This window comes from Culex pipiens, chromosome 1 (genome assembly GCF_016801865.2).
Source record: "Culex pipiens pallens isolate TS chromosome 1, TS_CPP_V2, whole genome shotgun sequence".
Lineage (NCBI taxonomy): Eukaryota > Metazoa > Arthropoda > Insecta > Diptera > Culicidae > Culex > Culex pipiens.
Genome location: NC_068937.1, coordinates 40271841 through 40293429, shown reverse-complemented (window position 1 = coordinate 40293429; position 21589 = coordinate 40271841). Strand labels below are relative to the sequence as shown.

At 38.5% G+C, this 21589-nt stretch overlaps 4 protein-coding genes across 4 annotated transcripts; 2 read left to right on the top strand and 2 right to left on the bottom strand.

The window, feature by feature from the left end:
* Positions 1 to 2419: 2419 nt before the first annotated feature.
* LOC120432235 (uncharacterized) lies at positions 2420 to 21575 on the top strand. Its single transcript, XM_039597447.2, has 3 exons — positions 2420 to 2579; positions 3350 to 3607; positions 20841 to 21575. Exons 1-3 carry the CDS (start codon positions 2518 to 2520, stop codon positions 21085 to 21087), a joined length of 567 nt encoding a protein of 188 aa, XP_039453381.1. The 5' UTR covers positions 2420 to 2517; the 3' UTR covers positions 21088 to 21575.
* LOC120430610 (molybdenum cofactor sulfurase 2) lies at positions 3670 to 10088 on the bottom strand. Its single transcript, XM_039596015.2, has 2 exons — positions 8841 to 10088; positions 3670 to 5896 (listed from the first exon to the last, which is right to left on the bottom strand). The coding sequence occupies exons 1-2, from the start codon at positions 8911 to 8913 to the stop codon at positions 3693 to 3695; spliced, it is 2277 nt and encodes a 758-aa protein (XP_039451949.1). The 5' UTR covers positions 8914 to 10088; the 3' UTR covers positions 3670 to 3692.
* On the top strand, positions 13292 to 14135 carry LOC120432161 (density-regulated protein homolog). The gene is made up of 2 exons (XM_039597329.2): positions 13292 to 13442; positions 13514 to 14135. The coding sequence occupies exon 2, from the start codon at positions 13521 to 13523 to the stop codon at positions 14133 to 14135; it is 615 nt and encodes a 204-aa protein (XP_039453263.1). The 5' UTR covers positions 13292 to 13442; positions 13514 to 13520.
* On the bottom strand, positions 14167 to 14889 carry LOC120432328 (DNA-directed RNA polymerase III subunit RPC9). Its single transcript, XM_039597552.1, has 2 exons — positions 14728 to 14889; positions 14167 to 14661 (listed from the first exon to the last, which is right to left on the bottom strand). The coding sequence occupies exons 1-2, from the start codon at positions 14733 to 14735 to the stop codon at positions 14256 to 14258; spliced, it is 414 nt and encodes a 137-aa protein (XP_039453486.1). The 5' UTR covers positions 14736 to 14889; the 3' UTR covers positions 14167 to 14255.
* Positions 21576 to 21589: the final 14 nt, after the last annotated feature.

Below are 21589 nucleotides of genomic sequence, written 5' to 3'. Positions count from 1 at the left end.
TCGTTTTAACCCAAATCAAGGCAAAAACTATATTTAATTAAACTATTCGCCATTTTCAAAAATTTGGCTAGATAATATCAAAGGCCGCCATCTTAGGCCCACTGGGCCCACAAAACGGGGTACGCTCAGTTTGTATGGGAGCTGTCAACATGCTCCCGGGCTGGTTACGTCCCGTCGGAAGTGAGTCATACCATAGAATAGGTATAGGTAGAATTGCCACTCATTCATCTAACCGGGAGACAAAACAGTGCTGCCTAATTGAGATTGGTGGCGAAAAATGTCGCGAGTACCAGATTCCGACGCACCACCTGTTCATCGATTTCAAAGCCGCGTACGACTCGGTCGATCGCGAAGAGCTATGGAAGATCATATACGAGAACGGCTTTCCCGGGAAGCTGATCAGACTGGTAAAATCGACGATGGACGGGGCACGGTGCAGCGTGAAGATTTCGGGTGCTATGTCCGACCCGATCGAATCGCGCAAGGGACTGCGACAAGGTGACGGTATCTCCGGCCTCTGTTTCAACATTGGGCTTGAAAATGTTATGAGGCGGGCGGGCTTCAACATGCGGGGCACGATCATCAACCGGTCCAGCCAGTTCATCTACTATGCCGACGACATGGACATTGTCGGCAGAACTTTCGAGGAGGTGGCTAAGCGGTACACCGAATTGAAGCGGGAAGCGGAGAAGGTTAGATTGAAAGTGAATGTGGTGAAGACGAAATATCTGCTGGCAGGAGGAACCGAGTCCCTTTGTGCTCGCATAGGACCGAGCGTCACGATCGACGGCGACGAGTTCGAGGTTGTGGAGGAGTTTGTCTACCTTGGATCGTTGGTGACGTCGGACAACAACTGCAGCAGGGAAATTCGGAGGCACATCATCACCGGTAGTCGTGCCTACTACGGACTCCACAAGACCCTACGGTCTGGTCATCTTTCCCGACGTGCAAAGTGTACCATGTACGAAACGCTGATAAGACCCGTCGTCCTCTACGGGCACGAGACGTGGACGATGCTCGAGGAGGACCTGCAAGCGCTTGAAGTTTTCGAACGACGAGTGCTTAGGACGATCTTTGGCGGTGTACGTGAGAACAATGCATGGAGGAGAAGGATGAACCACGAGCTAGCGCAACTCTATGGCAAGCCAAGCATTCGGAAAGTCGCCAAGGCAGGCCAGGTGGGCCGGACATGTCGCGAGAATGCCGGACGCGCTGGTTGCGCGCCAACCGAACCAGACTATCAATCCGGTGAAGTTGGTGTTCAATTCAGAGCCGGTTGGAACGCGGCGGAGGGGGCGCAACGTGCGAGGTGGTTAGACCAAGTGGAGGAAGATCTGAGAAGTGTGGGAGTTCCGAGTCGGAATTGGAGAGTAGCAGCCTAAGACCGAGTTCAGTGGCAGCCTTGGTGGCAGCGCATCTGGAGACAGTAGGTAAAGTAAGGCGAAATGGGGAACTAACCTACCCTGCGCATTCAAGATTCAGATGATCGTAGTTTTTAAAACAAGAAAAATATTTTTAATGTAGCAAATTTTAAGCACTTTTTAATTCAAAAGTAGGTTACTTTTGTCATTACAGTAATATTTTTTGTGTGTATGTAAATTTTGATGTAAAACGATTGAAAACACGCTTAAAAACCATTTCTGATAACTTTTTTTTCAATTTTAATGCAAAAAAAAGGTTGACAAGACAACATTTTTTCGATGGATCAACTATGGTCCCTTTGAAACGAGCTGTCAAGAAGCAAGGTTACTGTAACATTGGTCAAGAAGGGCCGCGAGGTTAATTTTTCAACATTGATTTAAAAACCCATTTTAAACTCTTTGTGGTCGTACAAAGAGTCATTGTACTCAGAAAAATAAGCTTTATGACTGCAAACCGAGCTGCAAACAATAACATCAGCAATCCAAGCTTCATTTTAGGACCCAATTGGGATGCTTCACTCCACATTTTGTTGCATTTTAAAGCCCTTTCAGATGCAATTTGAATTTGAAAATTTAATTTAATTTTGTCTAAGTTACAGCCTTTTCAAGATTTGTAACGTTTTTTAACCATAAAACTTGGTGTTCCGATTTGCCCCACTTTCTCTTGTCCTGGAGGGCACATATTTTGACCAGATGCTAGTTTTATATGTACACACAACCCCTGAAAATTTCAGGCAAGGTCGATTCGAGATGGGTATGATTTGCTCGTGGACTCGCTCTTTGCTTTTAAGTTAAGGTTAAGAAATGTTTGAAACACACTAACATTTATATACAGACTTGGTACCGACTTTTCATTTCTTCTCACCACAAACCTGAACTTGACCTGAACATGCAGTCTTTTTGCAAATCGATCCGCCAACACTGCGGCCGCGCGCCGTCACGTTTGCCTGCCCAGCGGTTTTTCGCCAAAGCACCACGCATGTGTCAAACTCTGATGGGTCTGTCATCCACGATCGTCACTTTCTGAATCGAAGAAAAAACATAAACAAATGAAATCACGAAGCAGCTTCTTTAGTGCGTGCAAAACCCAGTTGGAATGGAAGAATCGGCCGCTAGCTCGACCCAATCACATCCCGTGCGCGTGGACATTGAATATTGGTACGTACTTTTGGGGAGCATCGCCGAATGGGGCAGATTTTCGCGTTGGAAGAAACTTGCTGACCGAAAGAACAAAACTATTACGAAATTCTGCAATGCGTGAATCTTGCACGTGCCCAGCGGTTTTGTTGGGCTGCAAATGAGATTCAAAAAAATATTTGATTTATTTTCAAATTACAAGAAAAATAAAATTTTCTTCTGAAAATGCTTTTCAGTCATCTTTTTAAATAATTATTAATCAAGATAACTTCTTTTGCGTCAAAACTTGTTTTATTCCTTCATTTGGTTTTGTAAACCTTCAACTGCCCAGACATTAATATTTATTTAAATTCATGAATCATGATGTCTGTACAGTTGGTTCCGGGACTAGGGGTAATCACTTGTATCGGAACATTGATATTTGACATTTACCTTGTGATTGCCTTGTTCACCGGATGATTTGTAGTTGCCTTGATAGTCGTTCTGAGTGTCTTTCACAGCCCAGTAAGAAATGTAAGGCCGACAGAAGTCTGATCCTCAATGAGAGCTTCATCGGTCTACAATTCTTACTGGATTGCTACTCCAATATTGGCTTCACATGATGTGCGATACAGGAAGTGACTTGCCCTTTTTTACTGAAACACAGTCCTCTATGGCTGTGAATAACGAAGAAGGTTAAAGTTGTTTCAAACAAACGAGCAAACAACAAAAAATTTCCTTATTTTTTATTAGGAAGGACAAATTTCTCAAGACATTTTTGATAACGTTGTCTTAAATCTCCTTTTCTCCAGCACCGTATGCAACTCGAAGCCCCAGTGTGTGGAGCTTAGACGCCTGATCGAGGAGCGCGTGCCGGGCGCGCAGGTCACGTGCAAAACCGGTCGCCGGGGCACCTTCGAGGTGCAGATCAACGAAACGCTAGTCCACTCCAAGCTCGGCTCGATGGCGTTCCCCGACTACGAGGCCGTCGTGGAGAACGTGCAGGCTGCCGCGGCGGGCAAACCCGTCAACAAGGTCAAAGAGCAACCTATCACCGACTGCGTCATCCAGTAAGTAGAATACGCCTTACTTTGAGGGATTTGTTTCGGATTGAAGTTCATTGTAGTCGAGATTAGTTTTGGATAAAGATTTTTGTTATTCCGCAACAACTTGAAGTGGGCTTCCACAGTGCAGCAATTTTTCGTCCGAACCTTCCAGCGATTTGACGTGCGACAGGTAGATTCCGAAGCGCATCTTTCCCTTGAACTCACGGGCGATCGTGCGCAGCGGTTCGGCCGTTCGCGTTCCGCTCGACTGATCGATGCAGATCATCTGGCAGCGCGAGCACGGTCCGTCCACGGAGAATTCGAGCGGACCGATGCGGAGCTGGGTCCAGGAGCTTTCCTCGAGGGGTTTCACGGAGTCGATGATCAGATTTCCGCGGAAGCGATCGACCAGCGATTCTAGCGTTGGTTCCTGGGATAGATCGTCCCAGTCGGGAACGAGGTCGGCAAGCCAACGTACGGAGGCTTGATTGATCAGCAGGAATTGGGCCTGGTTGGAGAGGGCGATCTCCGTGGTGGACTTTCGCAGCGTTCGGGCTTCATCGTCAGACTGTTTGAGCAATCGCAGTCCGGAGGTTTGCAGCGCGATACTGATCCAGTTGGCGACTGCGTCCCCGCAGTCGATCGCTTGAACGTTGTCCTGACAGACCTTGGTTTGGCAGAGCTTGATCGATTGGGATTCGTTTGATAGTGGTTCCATACTAAGAGTGAAGTTCTCCATAGCTGGGTGGGTTAAAATCAGCGTATTGGTCTTAATATCGATCTTCGGTTTGATAAGGCACATTTCGACAAGCTTCTTTTGGGTCATGGCAACGCCATTCTCGTCAACGATCACAAACTCTCGATCGTGCTTCAGTCCTTTGTGGCACAGCGGCCAACTCGTCGTGATCTTGTAGGCTCCACAAGACTTGATCGGAAAGAGGCAGATCATCTTCAACTTTGGTTGATCATAGTTCTTATAATTCGAAACGATCTGCTTTCTCGTCAGTCCGTTCGCCGTCATCTTCTTAACGTAGCACTTTTCAACCATCTCAACCAGTCGATCGACGTCCTCGCGGCGACTCATGTACCCAAACGAGACCCTCACCGATCCCGTGGGTTGACCCCCGATCAAGTCGTTTGCGTCGCCACAAACATGCCCAGCGTTGAACTGCTTCAACACGTCCTCATCCGTCAACTCGAGCAATCTCTGACAAGCACCCGGATTGCAAAAGCAACCCGTTCTTAGCACCACGTTGTGGACGCTGGCCATGTAGGCCACCTCGGCGAACCCTACAAAACTCCCATCTTCATGCAGAACGTTGAAATTGACGATCCCTCCCTGCGAACCGCGATCCTCGAACTCCGTATCGTGGTACAACTTCACCACCGAGTTCGAATTCGCGTGCCGCAACCCTCTCAACCTTTGATAGCAATACCTTCCGAGGGCAAACGTGTGGCGAGACACGCGATCAATCGAGGACAGCTCCCCACTCGCGGGCACCAACCGTTCAAGCGTTTCAAAGCCTTGCAGCAGCGAAATGATCGATGTAAACGGAACCGTTCCGTCCTCGAACTGATCCGCGAGCGAATCTCGCTTCACGTGGAAGTTCCGTCCGGCCATCGCGATCTTGACCGTTCCGCCACCGTAGTAACGCTTCTTCAGTAGGTTCTGCGCGGTTCGGTGCACTAGCAGGGCTCCCAAACCAGTTGGAAAGCCGAATATCTTGTAGAATGACAAGCAGACGAAGCTCGGTTGATGCTTGGCCAAATCTAGTGCGTTCGTTGAAACAAAGCTAGCAGCGTCCAGACAAACGTGGAAGCGATCGCCATCGAATCCAACTAAACCGTTGCGTTCTATATCTTCCACCAACCCTAACGGGTACTTGTACCCATTGAAGTTACACTGCGCTGGAAAGACCACCAACGAAGGCTTCCCATCCCCCGTAGATCGCCCACCTCGTAGATCCTCCCTCCCAATCGGAACGATCCTCTCCGTACCAACGACCGCCCTCATCCCCAGCACCGAAGTATGATTGTCCCTCGTGTAGACAAAAGCCCCCTCATCGCCAAAGTCGAAACATTCCGCGACCAGCTTCAGCGCGCCCGTTGTTCCCGGGGTGAACACCAGCCCATATTCCGACGGGCGGGTGCCAAAGTGCCGCAGAACGCGGAACCGCACCTGATCGAGCAGGTCCTCGGTGGTGCGGCTGGTGTGCGGGTTGCAGAACAGACTCCCCGTGAGGCAGTCGCCGACGGTGCGGATTTGCGAGTCTGCGTACAGGGTCGTGCCGGCGTGGTCCAGGTAGCAGGTGTCTGTCGAAAGGAAATTTGAAGAAAAAATTGTTTGCATGTTTAAAAAGTTTTATTCAAAAAAAAAAACAAATTTTAGTATCCACACTCAGCCAAAACAATCCATACCAGCCATAAGGATACCTTATAGATTTTTTCCATACACAAACCATATAGATTATATAGGATCAATCAATGGATTTTTTTCCATATGATAACCTTATAGACGTAATATATGATAAATTGTTGCTTTCATAAGCAAACCGTATATAATTTAAATATGAGAAGCCTATAGTTTTTGGTAGATATATGGCAAACTTATGATTTTTCCCGAGATTTTTCCGCCTTTTAAATGCTACAAAATTTAATTAGCCAGAGTTTCAAAATTTATTTCAATCAAATTATAATACATAACAACATTCGCAACCTTGTTCGCAACATCTCTTCTGGCGAGGTTTCGTCGTCTTAACAGCTTTCTTCGGGGGAGTCCTATTTACGGCCGGTCAGCGTTCCGGAAAAGCCCTCCGCGACTGTGAAGATTGAACTTCGTGGCCAAAGTTGCCTTCCTAGCGGGTGATGCGTTCCGCGCCGGAGGGCCGCCTTCGCAGTCCAGCCTTCTTCGGCTTTGTAGTCGCTCACTTTTTTCACGCCTTTTTTCACGTCAATGTCAGCGGTGCTGTTTTCGGCGTTTTCATCGACTGCCTGTCCGCAGCCTCGTGGAGACAGGTTTCTGAAGAGGTGATCTCAGTAGGTTTAGGGGCTTGAGATGCTTCCGATGACTGCAAAGAAATGAAAAAAGACGGTAATTTAGTTCTAAGTTCTAAAGTTCTAAGCTAATTGATCAAACTTACCGATTTGACGATCTACTTTTCAGCACTCTGCTGCTGTTGATCTCTCTTCCCCCAAACTTGAAGCTCATCTCGGGTGACTCTGGTACCGGCGGCCGTGGAAATACTGACACTCCACCAGATTTGACTGTCGCATTTGCACACTGTTCCGGTTGGTCAAGGGTTGAGCCGTCTGAAGTGTAACGAATACTTCCGGTGAGGCACACGGTCTAAAACCTTCCCTCGGTGGAAGGCGTTCGATATCGGACACCACTTGACCGCCGGCCCGGGAACAACTGCGAAAGATTTTTGAATTCACAGAAGACTTTTCCCGACGAACTTTCAACCGGTACATTTCCAGGCGAGGTGTTTTTTTTTCTGAAAACTTGAAAACAAACCGAATTGAAAATTAAAAAAAAACGAAGAACATAAAAACTGTTCAACAAACCTGAGATATGCTGAAGCCTGCTTTGCCAGTTGTTTGATGTGCTCCGCCATAGTACATTTACTGTTTATATGGTTTACCATATGAATTTTTCACATAAACAACATTAATGAATGTCATATGTGAACCTTATAAATTTGATAAAATCTATCATAAGCCATATGTTAAGCATATGAAATGTAAAAATGAGAATGTTTTCGACGTATATATGGTTTGCCATATGAATTTCAAAAGATTATTTGGCTGAGTGCAGGGGCATTTGAGGGATTAAACAGAACATAAACAATCGCTTGATTTGAAAACCGCTGGGCAAGCCTCCAAGCAAACTGTCAACGCGCGAAAGCTGTCAAAATTAAACGAAAACAACAGCTACACGCTTCCGAAAATTTATGACAGTTTTTGGGGAATTTTCAAAGTAGTCAAATCAGGGTAAGACTAATAAACTCGACGGTAACATTTCAAAAGGCATCATGTACATTTTGACTCTTTCTGGGTTATTGTATATTCTGAAAGTACTTCTAATAAGCTACCTCTCCACCAAAAATGAGCAAAAGTTACTTCAGAAAAGTCTGTTTAATCATGATTTTAAATAAAGTAACATAAACAAAATCTCTGCCATCAGCAGTCCCTGTTCATATAGCCCTGTCAACCTGTCAAACAAAAGGCTACATAAACCTCGTGACGAAAAAAAAGCAACATGAAAAAAGCGCCATGTACATTCGGCGAAGAAAACCGAATCATAACAAAGCGTCCCCCTCAATGACAGCAGGGTGATATAGACGTTGGTGATTTCAAAAGAAGTTATGTTTGTTTTTCTCAAATAAAATTACGGAAATAATGTTTTATTGAATTTGGATGATCAAGTATCAACAAAAGCAACGTTTTTCATCGTTCGTTATCATTAGAACATCTTATTTTGCTTTTATATAAAAATGGTAATTGAAAATGGATGCTCAACATTCAAATGCGTTTTTCTCAAAACGCATGGTTTGTACATGATGCTTTTTGAAATGTTGGCATCGAACTTACTTTCAAACTTTCTTATAAGAACTTTTTTTGATGCTTTGTTTTAAAAATATTTGGAACCATTCATTAAATTTTTGAAATCCAGCAACTAACTTCGATTTTTGTAAAACACATTTTTTTCTCTAGAGTACTCAAAAGTTTTAAATGTTCAACTTTTTTGTATCGTAGGATGTAATGTATTAAAGTCTAAAGGAATTATTAGACTACGACAAACAAACAAAAAAACTCGCAAACAAACCAACTTTTTGACAGTTTGGCAGCGGGCAATCTGTTTATTTGTCTGCATTTGTTTGCAGAAACGTCATCCTGCATTTATTTGGCTTTGTTAGCGAGTTTACCGCAAACAAGTTTGCGAATTTGGAAAACTGTCAAAAATAAAAGTGCGAGTTTGTTTGTTTTTTTTCCATAGTCTAATAGCTCCTTAAGTCGCCAATAACTGACATGACAAATATGCGTAGAAAGGCCGTCAGTGTGGATTGTAAAGTCTAATTAACTCGCCTGTCTAGTAGAAAACATGCAAAACCAAAATTTTACTCTCACTATTTTTTGAGAAATGGTGTCATTTCCAATCTAGTTTCCAATGCTTTTTCAACAAAAAACAAGTACCAGTTCATGATTCACTTTAACGTTAAACTTACCAACATACAATTTAATGAAATTAGTACCTTACCTTTTAGTCGAGTAAACTCCTTCGCGATTTCCGCATTTTCTTTCGCCGTAAACACGCTCTCGAATTGCTCCATCGCCTTTCCCCAGACTGTTTCAAAAACTTGTGCAACGAACGAACCCCGCACTAAAGAACCACGATGTTTTGAGCCCAAACTTGCTGTTGTTGTGCTGACTTTGCGCTAGTGGCGGTGCTGTTTCCAAGCTTGCAAGCAAAGCAAGTCTCAGCTGTCTTAGCTGCTTTGCCTGTAGCTCAAAATTCAACGGTGTCTCGTGCACTGAAATTAGTACTGATAATGGCAGTTGTGTGATAAGCCGCGATATTGGTGAAGGCTGTGACGGAAGGTGATGACCACGATAAACAAAAAGTATCCAACTCGATTCCGACCGTCGTCGTCAAATGTGAAATATCATCGCGGTGTTTAAGTGGCACGCAAACTTCGCGAGGAAGCGATAGATAGTATTGTTATTAGGTGCGCTTACTGATTGACTTTGGTTGCGCGACTGAGGCGGCTGGGGTGAAGTAGAAAAAGTATAAATATGTAAAGGGATGATTACGAAATTATTTGGCCTTATTAGGTAATTGATAGAAATAAAAAAAGGAAATATTTAAATTGCTGTACTAATTTTTGGATGCAATCAATAACAGTTTAACAACTGAATTCTCAACGTCTCAATATATTTTTTCGAGGTATTTTTTTCTTTTCCGTGACTAGGCTGTTGCAAATATAAAAAAATAACCTCTCAAATTGGTCCAAAAAATCAGGGTGTAAAACATATTTTTCCAAAAAAAATCAAAATGTCAACGGAAATTCAAGTGCAATTTGCTGGATTAAATTTTTTTGGAATTATTATTTTTTCTTAGTTTTTAGTTTTCGTCAAATCTTAAATTTTTTGAAAACTACAACAGAACTAGAGTAAAATGCATTTTAAAACATTTTTTTCATTCCTCTCCTCGACCGCGGCCAGAACCGAGGGATAAAAACTTTTTTTTTGCATCGGCCTTATCAGGTGCTCTGCATAATTATTTTGGAAAAAAATGTTTTGGAAACATGGAAAAAATACATAAACAAATTAAAAATATATGTATAATGAAATGTCCTGCAGCTTTTTCAAAATTTAAATTTCGTATTAAATTGATTTTTGACGATTTTTGTTCGGAATACTGAAAACTTGGCCATTTTGAAATGCTCGTTTTTTTCAAAAGGATCTGAAAATTTCACAAATGTTTGAGAATTGGTCACTTACGGGCTGCAATTTTTCAGTTAAAATCGAGCTTTAAAGAGCCTTATCTTGAAAAAGGTGCACGTTAGAAAAATTTCTGTAAGATTCTTTTGATTGCAATGATTTTACAATGAAAACTGCAATTTACAATAAAGTACAATAACATTTACAATAAAAAAATGTGTGGGTAAGATTTCTATTTTTTCTCAAAATTACTATTTAAAAAAATATATCTTCTCTATGACTCAAATGTTCCGGGTTTTGTTGACTTCTCTGTACCCTGAATACGGATTTTTTGCTGATGGCAATTTCTATAACATTCTTAGAGATGCAATCGCAATATTGGCTGATTATTGATATCGAAAAAAGTGATTTTTCTGTTCACCTTTTTTTTAGCTTTTTGTCATTTGGTCGATCAAACAGTGCCTCAAATGTTTACACAAATTTGCGTGGGACTTTTGAGTTCAACCAGGATAACACACTTCGTGGTACAATACTGATTCTCAGTGTTTTGTTTTCTAAACTTCCAAGATGGCGGCTTCTTCGCTACCCCCTGCTTCTGTCTCACAAGCAGAAAGTTCAGTGATCAAATCCCGGTCGGTACCTTTGAAATTTGTGGAATCAGGAATTCGAACTTGAATATGAACAAAAACGAAATCGAACTCACATCTTTGGAATGATGGTCTGGAACTCTAACTAGTCGGCCATCTAAGGGCATCTCCATCCAGAAATTTTTGAATTTTTTTAATTTTTAAAATTTTTGAAATTTTTAAATTTTTTGAAATTTTTGAAATTTTTGAAATTTTTGAAGTTTTTGAAATTTTTGAAATTTTTGAATTTTTTGAAATTTTTGAAATTTTTGAAATGGGGTTGACGTCGGGTGCAAATTAGCTTTGCTTCGATGTTTGCAACCGATGATTTGCACCCGACGTCAACCCCATCGCGGTAGCAGTCGCGGTAGCAAATTTGCTCTCAGTTCTTCGGGATTTCACTTTGCTACCCGGTATTCAGTCTGTTTGCTACCGCTTCAAATGGAATTATGCACGGAAAAAAAATTATAAAATCTAAAAAATTTAAAAAAATTATTATTTTTTTATTTAAAAAATTTCAAAAATTAAAAAAATTAAAAAAATTTAAAATTTAAAAATTTTAAAAAATTGAAAATTTTTTAAAAATTTAAAAAATTTAAAAAATTTAAAAAAATTAAAAAATTTAAAAAATCTAAAAAATTAAAAAATTTTAAAAATTTAAAAAAATTTAAAAAATTTAAAAAATTTAAAAAATTTAAAAAATTTAAAAAATTTAAAAAATTTAAAAAAATTAAAAAATTTAAGAAATGTAAAAAATTTAAAAAAATTCAAAAATTTCAAAAATTTCAAAAATTTCAAAAATTTCAAAAATTTCTAAAATTTCAAAAATTTCAAAAATTTTAAAAATTTCAAAAATTTTAAAATTTAAAAAATTTTAAAAAATTAAAAAATTATTGAATTGAATTATTGAATTTTGGAATTTTTGAATTTTTGAATTTTGGAATTTTGGAATTTTGGAATTTTGAAATCTTGGAATTTTTGAATTTTTTGATTTTTTGAATTTTTGAATTTTTGAATTTTTGAATTTTTGAATTTTTGAATTTTTTAAATTTTTTAAATCTTTTAAATTTTTTAAATTTTTTAAATTTTTTAAATTTTTTAAATGTTTTAATTTTTCACGCATTCAAAACTTTGCTCCCGGCTTGCCGGTACTTGTCGGGTATCAGAAAATGAGTACCCGACAGGTACCGACACATATTTTTCTTCTACAGATGAACTTGAGATAAAAATTTGATACCTGCTTTGCTACGCGCGGTGGGAGACTCGGAGGCAAACTCGAGAGCAAACTAACAGGGAATCAAATCGGGTAGCAAATGGTTTAACTTTCGACATTTTCGAAAAATGAAATTATTTGAAATTTTCAATAGGATTAAAAAGTTTAATAAACTTTTAGCATTTCTAGGCATGAATCAACACATAATTATTGATTATGAAGGTAAACGAGAGCAAAAAATGATAAAAACCCATATTTGCCCCCCGCGGTGGGCTTGTTTCGGTGGCAAATTTGCTACCCTAGCGGTGGGGATGACGGAGTTTTTTCAAGAAGGCAAATTTGATCTCGGTATTCATGAGCCGGGTGCAAATTTGATTTGCACCCCAGCGCTGGAGATGCCCTAAGGGTTATAAAACATGTTGAATTAACTACGCTCTGATCCCTGATTTGCCTGAAGGAATCGGGAGTCTTAAGATAGATCAAGGATCCGTCTGGTGCTTGCTTCTATGTTAAGGTGGGGCCGGACAATGCCCAACGAACTCGGAAGTGGGTCGCTAGGATTTCTGCCATTCTGAAATGGGTCGTTGGAAGCAGCGCGAGGCCTATCACCACCCAATACCCGGGACTGAGATAAACTGTATCAGCATTCGGCATATACAAAGTCTGATGCAAATTATACTTTCCCATAATTTCGCTACTGGTTACCGGGTATTGGATTGGACCCCACACACGCATGAATCATCAATAGTTTGTTTTTATGTCATTTATTTAAAATACATAGGGCAGCTAATGACCAAGAAGGTTAAAGCTGCCAGAAATAAATAAATTAACAACAAAAACATTTACAACACTTAGCCAAAAAACTGAAATTCAAATAAAACCCATTACCGGAATTCAGAGTGAATTGTTTCTTGACAAAAAATAACCACAAAAGCGGTTTTCTCGAGACCCTGAATAAAGCATTAAATTGCTCACTTTGTTATAAAAAGTCATATACTTGATACAAATTTTAGCGTGAAATTATGCCTTAAATGGAAGGCAATATCAATTCATTAAACAAAATTATTTAGTTTTGTCCCTGTTCAATAATCAAAAAGCATTTTAAGGTATTCAAACAAATATCAACACGTGAAAACACATTGTATGTAGAACCAGTTTCCTAAATAAAATCATTCTTGAAATTAATATTATTTTGATAATGTTTTTGTGACCTGAACAATTCTGGGATTTTTTTAAAAAAGGTTCAATAAAAAACATTTTTTGCTTTTTGGGTGTTTTGGATCACTTCTAATCCAAGGCGGTTAAAAAAATTAAAATTTGGTTTACAGGATTAGCGCCAGAAAGGTTACTCCTCAGAGTACCCAATTTTAGGTTGCCTTTCACAAACTTTACTCCCGTGTCGTGTTCCTTCTACGCGTGCAACCTGTCAGCACATCCCAGCGAGTGGACAGTCGTTGTGTAATTTTCGAACAAGCCCTCAAATTTGGCAAACGTCATAAAATTTCTGTTTTTCTGAAAATCTGTCGCGAGTAAAATTTTGCTTGATTCCTTCAAATTTGAGCTAATATTCAGTGAAATTGTAAGTACTTACACCTTGGTCCGAGTTTGTATCAATCCGCGTGGATAAATACTTTAAATTTCCCACCCCAGAACAACGATGGTCAGCGAAATTCCGGCCCGTCTGCAGGCAGGCCCCAAGGAAGGCGTCAGCTATCCTCTATCGGTGCAATACTGCGGCCACTGCTCGATGCCGCTGGAATACTGCGAAAACTACCCGGAGTACGACAAGTGCAAACAGTGGCTCGAGAAGAACCTACCGTCGGAGTTTGCGCGGATTAAGCTGGGATCGGCGGAAGGTGGTAGCACCGGCGGAGCCGGAGGAGCGGCTGGTGGAGCGGCCGGTTCCGGAGATAAAGCAGCTGGGGACGATGGCGCCGAGGAGGACAAGAAGCGACAGAAGCGGGGTGGTAAGGGCATGCTGAAGAGCAAGAAACCCAAAGAAGACGGACCGAAGAAGATTTGCCTGTCGAGATCCGCCCGCGGCAAGAAGAAGTCCGTCACGGTTGTGACGGGACTGGCCACGTTCGACATCGATCTGAAGGTGGCGGCCAAGTTTTTCGGAACGAAGTTTGCGTGCGGGTCATCGGTGACGGGGGATGACGAAATCGTCATTCAGGGAGATGTCAAGGACGATTTGTTCGATGTGATTCCGGAAAAGTGGCCCGAGATCGATGAGGACTTTATCGACGACTTAGGAGACCAGAAGCGATAAGCAGCTAGGAATGACTCAATCAACCGGAATATCCTTACTTTTGAAAGTCGTGTTTTTAATTTAATCAATAAATATACAAATTTTCTTAATGTAAGAAACGAAAAAAAAACTAGCCTAACTCTATCCATCCTGCTCGTCTGCCTGATGACCACCACCACCTTCTCCCCCACCGTCCGCCGGGCCCCGAACCTTGGCCGCGTACTCGATGATCTTGGCCACCTGTTCGTCCGTGAGCCGCTCGTCCGAGTCCTCGATCATGATCTGGATGTGGAGCGCCGATGCCGGCGGATCGTTCACCATCATGAGGCACTCGTTCTTCGTCAAGTTGAACTGCTTCATGGCCTTCAGGAACTCGACCACCGATTCCGCCGTCTGGTCCTTGCACGAGGTGCCCTCCAGGAACTGCACCGTCTCGTACGTGATGGTGGCCAGGTTGCGCAGGCCGTACTTCTTTTTGCTGCTCTTCATGCCCTTGAGCGTGGCCATAACCTCAAAGTTGGTGAGGATGGCCGCGTTCGGGTTGACGCTGGAATATTAATCACCAGAATGTGAGTTAAAATTGCGTCATGCGCAGCGAATAGCATTTACTTACATTTCCATGGCGAATAAAACACGGAATTCTACACCGAACTAGCAGAGAAATTTCATTATCAACATGCAGCGCGCAGCCAGTGTTTTTGGTTGAAATTTGTGATTACAAAACAAGCAAAACATCATCGGCGGCGCAGTGTAAACATGTCAAACTGTGCTGACAAGGTGCACGTTTGTGGAAAATTACTCAAATATTGAGTGAGATTTGATCATGCGGAATTTTTATTTTACTCATATTGCATCGCTTGATTGGCTTACATTTTGAATAAATTTTTAATTTTTTGAATGAAACAGGCAGATTACTAACGTCATGATTCGAATTCCCGGACGCTTCGAAACCCGGACACTTCGTCGTGTTTTATCGATAATAATAATTATAATTAAAATTATAATTATAATTATTATTTGGATATAAGTTCGCATTACGAATGTCAAAACTGTGTTATTTGATGAATTCCAACATCAACTTTCATTAAAAGTTTGTTTGAACGCTGTAGTTAATGCCAAAACAATTAAATACAATAAAATTATAAGTTTACCAAAAATGCGAAACATTTTACTTGAAATATTTAATAGGCGTTCGAAGCACCGAGAAGGCAAAGCAAAAATTTATGATTTCGATTTCCTTAAATTCTAGCAAATTTTTAAATAAACTATCGATTGTTTTCATGTTAAAGCGGTATACGCACTTCGGAAGAAACCGGTCAAGAAAAAAATCAAATGGGCAGCAGTGGCAGCGCAAGCAAGTCAGAGAGGGTGAAGAAAAGCCCCAAGAAATCGCTCTCTCTCCTTTGTTCTGCTGTTCGTAAAGCTGTTTCTTGACCCCTTTCCTTCCGATCTGCATACAAGCCTTAACAGCTTATTTGAGACTTAAAAAATGCCATTCACTAACATTTCAGTCCAAATTTGTGCGATTCGTAATTAAGTAAAATCGAGTGTGCGGATTTCGAATCAGCTTTTATCAGTGTCCGGGATTCGAAGCACAACAAGCCATTTTAATTTTAAAATTCTGATGAAAAATAGTTAGAAAAGGCCTATTTTGCATGCATTTTCTTGAAACTGACTGTTTATACTACGTTCTGATGATATTTATACATTTCCAACTTATTACATGATTGTTTGCCAGCTGAGCAGTTCTCTCAGATTTCGGTCATTCCATTTTATTTTATTTTTGTATTTTGTAATCCGACTGAAACTTTTTTGGTGCCTTCGGTATGCCCAAAGTAGCCATTTTGCATCATTAAATTCTCCATATAATTTTCCATACAGATTTGGCAGCTGTCCATACAAAAATGTTTTATGAAAATTCAAAAATCAAAATTTTCTTTTGAAGGAATTTTTTGATCGTTTTGGTGTCTTCGGCAAAGTTGTAGGTATAGATATGGACTACACTGAAAAAAATGATACACGGTAAAATTTTTTTGGTATTTTTTTATTTAACTTTTTGTCATTAAAACTTGATTTGCAAAAAACACTTTTTTTTTATATGTTTTAGAGGACATCAAATGCCAACTTTTCAGAAATTTCCAGGGTATGCACAAAATCTTTGACCGAGTTATGAATTTTTTTAATCAATACTGATTTTTTCAAAAAATCGAAATTTTGTTCGTAAAAATTTTTCAACTTCATTTTTCGATGTAAAATCAAATTTACAATCAAAACAGTACTTTGGTGAAATTTGGATAAAGTGCACCGTTTTCAAGTTAAATCCATTTTTAGGTGACTTTTTAGAAAATAGTCGCAGTTTTTCATTTTTTTAAATTAGTGCACATGTTTGCCTACTTTTTGAAAAAATATTTTTGAAAAGCTGAGAAAATTCTCTATATTTTGCTTTTTTGAACTTTGTTGATACGACCCTTAGTTGCTGATATATTGCCTTGCAAGTGTTTAAAAACAGGAAAATTGATGTTTTCTAAATCTCACCTAAACAACCCACTATTTTCTAATGTCGATATCTCAGCAACTACTGGTTCGATTTACAATGTTAAAATATGAAACATTCGTGAAATTTTCCGATCTCTTCGAAAATAATACTTCAAATTTTTTTAAACCAGACAAACATTTCAAAAGGGCGTGATTTTTTAGCCCTTTTAAAATGTTAGTCTTGATTTAAAAATTTTGAAAGTATTTTTTTCGAAAAGATCGGAAAATTTCACGAATGTTTCATATTTTAACATTGTAAATCGGACTATTAGTTGCTGAGATATCGACATTAGAAAATTGTAGGTTGATTGGGTGAGACTTAGAAAACATCAATTTTCCTGTTTTTAAACACTTGCATGGCAATATCACAGCAACTAAGGGTCGTATCAACAAAGTTCAAAAAAGCAAAGTAAAGAGAATTTTCTCAGCTTTTCAAAAATATTTAAAAAAAAAGGCAAACATGTGCACTAATTTAAAAAAAATGAAAAACAGCGACTATTTTCAAAAAAGTCACCTAAAAATGGATTTAACTTGAAAACGGTGCACTTTATCAAAATTTCACTAGAGTACTTTTTGATTGCAAATTTGATTTTACATCGAAAAATGAAGTTGAAAATTTTTTACGACCAATATTTTGATTTTTTGAAAAAATCAGTGTTGATTAAAAAAATCATAATTCGGTCAATGATTTTTTGCACAACTTGGAAATTTCTGAAAATTTGGCATTTGATGTCCTCTAAAACATATATAAAAAAAAAATTAAAAATAGTGTTTTTTTGCAAATCAAGTTTTAGTGACAAAAAGTTAAATAAAAAATCACCAAAAAAAATTTACCGTGTATCATTTTTTTCAGTGTAGTCCATATCCATACCTACAACTTTGCAAAGTTACTTTGCCGAAGACACCAAATCGATCAAAAAATTCCTCCAAAAGATACAGATTTTTGAATTTCCATACATCATTTTTGTATGGACAGCTGCCAAATTTGATTAGATTAGGACAGCTGCCAAATTTGTATGGAAAATTATATGGAGAATCTAACGATGCAAAATGGCTTTTTTGGGCATACCGAAGGCACCAAAAAAGTTTCAGCCGGATTAAAAAATACAAAAAAAATCGAATGACCGAAATCTGAGAGAACTGCTCAGCAGTATCAATTGGTAAAAAAAACTGGAAAAGCTTTGAGAGATCAGAGAATCAAAAGTTAGTAAAATCATAGTCAAATGATGGATATTTAATAGAAGAATCAGTGAAGAAGTGAGAATCAGTAGAGCAAAATAAAAATTGGAGATAGGTGGTAGCTGAGAATGAAGAGAAGAGAAACCCCGCTGCGAATCAAAACAATACCGTCTACAATCACAAATTACTTCCCTTTTTTTTTAATTTTTTGAATGTTTTAAATTTTTTAAATATTTATTTTTTTTTTTTAATTTTTAATAAATTTTAAATTTTTTAAATTTATTAAATTTTTTAAATTTATTAAATTTTTTAAATTTTTTAAATTTTTTAAATTTTTTAAATTTTTTAATTTTTTTAAATTTTTTAAATTTTTTAAGTTTTTTAAATTTTTTAAATTTTTTAATTTTTTTTTAATTTTTTAAATTTTAAAAGTTTTTTAAATTTTTAATATTTTTTAATTTTTTTAAATATTTTAAATTTTTTAAATATTCTAAATTTTTTAAATTTTTTAAATTTTTAAATTTTTAAATTTTTTTAAATTTTTTTAATTTTTTAAATTTTTTAAATTTTTTTAATTTTTTTTAATTTTTTACATTTTCTCTGGACTGCCAAAACTGCTTTACAGAAGGGAAAACCCTCATGACTGTCTTTACTGCTGATACAAGTTTAATTTCCCTTTAAAGTTGAATTTTCCCTTCTTTAGACTGTCTGCAGCGCGAAGTTTTATAATTGTTTTAAATTTTTAGAACTGGCGGAAATGAAACTAAAACACGGTGCTCGCAACGCGCTGATCTAAATGTTGTTTCAAAAAATGCTTTTAATTGTGTGCGTATGATTATCAACACAGCATCATAGTGTGTGTGTAAGAATAGGTGGATATCTCTATATATCTGATTTTTTTTTTTTAACTGAGTTCTATTCCAGTTCCAAATCGTCTCCCGTTTGAAACAAACTCGTCGAGCAGTTTTATTACGGTTTCAAAATACTACTCGAAAAATAAAACTACAACTCCGCGTTGCGGGTGGTCTGTTTCAGTTCTATTTGAAAAATGAAACAGCCAGAACAAAGTAGAGCCGCGTTGCAACCAGTCTTAAAGAAGGGATAACTCTTGTGACATGCTGACATGAGATGAATTTTCCTTCAGCAGTTATCCTTAGTGAAAATACCAAATGCCAAATGAGAAATCAAACATCTGGAGTTTTTTTTTGAAAAGGACCAATAAACCAAATTTCCAGTTTTTGCTTTTTGGGTGTTTTTAGAACCGCCCTGAGTCAGGGGTATTAAAAAACACCCAAAAAGCAAAAACTGAAAATTTGGTTTATTGGTCCTTTAAAAAAAAAGAAACTCCAGACATGTTTTTCGGGGTCCTAAATATTTCTGGGGAATGGGTCATTCTGGGGAATGGGCCATTCTGGGGAATGGGCCATTCTGGGGATTGGGTTTCTGGAGAATGGAATTCTAGGGAATGGGATAGAACCAAATTTTTTAAACTTTTTAATTTTTTATTTTTTTTTTGATTTTTTAAATTTTTTGAATTTTTTATTTTTTTGAATTTTTAAATTTCAAAATTTTTAAAATTTTTATTTTTTTTTATTTTTTTTTATTTTTTTAATTTTTTGATTTTTTTAATTTTTTTTTTGAATTTTAAAATTTTGTAAATTTTTTAAATTTTTGTAATTTTTTAGCTCTAAATTTTTTTAATTTTTTAAATTTTGTTTTTTTTTTATTTTTCGGACTTTTTTTCGTACTTGATTCGATTTTTTCGTGCTTGAGTGTAAATTGAGGGGGTTGACGTCGGGTGCAAATTTGATTTGCTTCGATGTTTGCCATCAGAGCTGGAGATGCACTTAATACAATTCCATATTTTTTTTTTAAAGGTCCAATAAACTAAATTTTTGATTTTCGCTTTTTGAGTGTTTTTGAATACCCCTGACTCAAGGCGATTCTAAAAACACCCAAAAAGTAAAAAAAAAAACTCTAGATTTTAAGCTTGTTTGTTACCTCTATTTATTAACAATGGAGCACTTCCATTCGAGCAGTTTTTGCTTTTTTCTATAATGTATTTCTTATGGAGCGAACTGTCACAAACTGCTCGACTGCGGGTGTGCCATTGTTTTTTTTTTCTTTTGCTACCGTAATCTGGGGTAAATCGGGACTTCAGTCTGAATAGGGACAGCAGTTTTTAGAGCACTTAATGCTTTTAAATTTGGAAATGGATGCACATATTTTGTTGGCCTGAATCTGTTCTAACCGAAACCAACAGGAAAAATCAAAATATTGTGCTCCGACATGGTTAAAACTGCTGTCCCAATTCACCCCATGTGTCCCGATTGACCCCAGTTTACGGTAGTGATTCTTTCAATAGTATATTTACTTCACTGTCCATTGTTTTAAATTTTCACCCTTCTTGTTCTTAAAACAAGTGAGGTTCGAGCTCTTACTCAATTTATGGAATGATTTTAAGATAAACACAATATTACTATTGTACTTTTGGTAAACTTTTATAACTTGCTTAGAAACAAAAAAAATTAACAAAACACCGCGACAGAAGAAATTGGTAACAAGTAAACACGACTCAACACTAGGAAAGATTTCAGGAGAAAACAATACCCAGTAAATTACAATTGATTTTGAATTCAAACTATAAATAATACATTTTTCGCTTAAATAAATGTTGATAGGCACATTATAAATTGTGAAGCGCTTACACTTACATCAAACCCAAAAACAATGGACCGAGTTTAAATGCGTAAGCGGAAAAGAAGGTGTGCATGCCTGGCACGAACATTCAAAGCGTGTTCTAGCGTGTTGCTCGTACTGACTCAGAGCAAGGGTGAGATGTAGGTGTATGGGCAGTGCGTGTTCGTCGGGAACCTAGTGCATAAGATCGGTCAAGGCCCGTTCTTACACTGAAAATTGCAAATTGCGAATTGATAAATTTCTTTAATAATTTACCGGTACGCGGTGCATTAATTCTAAATTATTCTGACTTTCGCTTCCTTCCACTTGCAGATGCCACCCGCGCAACAACAGCAAAAAGTACCCAACGCTAACGGTGCGGTTCAACTTCAAAACGCAGGTGCACGTGATGCGGGTGTGGGACTACGCGTACCGGCAGGCCCGCAAGAGCGAGTGGGAAATAGCGGCGCGCGACCGGGCCTGGTTCAAGCGCCGGATAGAGAACACGGAGCCGGTGCTGGGGCCCATCTTCGATCGGGACTTGCGCGAGCGCGTTTACCGGGAGCGGTTCGCCGGATAGTGCGAGGGGTAACATTTGGTTTGGGCGCGCGCTTATTTATTTTTTGCTAAAGGCTGACGACTGTGAAAATTGTGTGTTAATGAATTGAAGCAAGGAGGTTCCAAGCGCGAACCGATCACATGTTACCCCGGCGGTGTTTAGATAATAAATGAAAAGGATTTTTTTTTATTGTTAGTTAGGTTCCAATTTAGAATAACCAAATGTTTGTCCATAAACTGCTATGTTAAATAAGGAGGGAAACGTTGGGACATTCGATTTCTTTGGACGACATTAGATATTGATAAGCAGATGATTACCTAGCCATTTCTCGATGCTTGCAAGAAAACTAAAGTTATTTTTTATGATTCCAACAGAAGTGTTCTATAATTGAGAAAATGTTTCAAAACTGACTCCTCCAACCAAATGAAGTGTAAATAATGCAATATATTGAAATGTATATACGAAATTATAAATTAAACAACAAATAAAAGAATAGTTGATTTTTCCAATCGTCTGGTTTTAT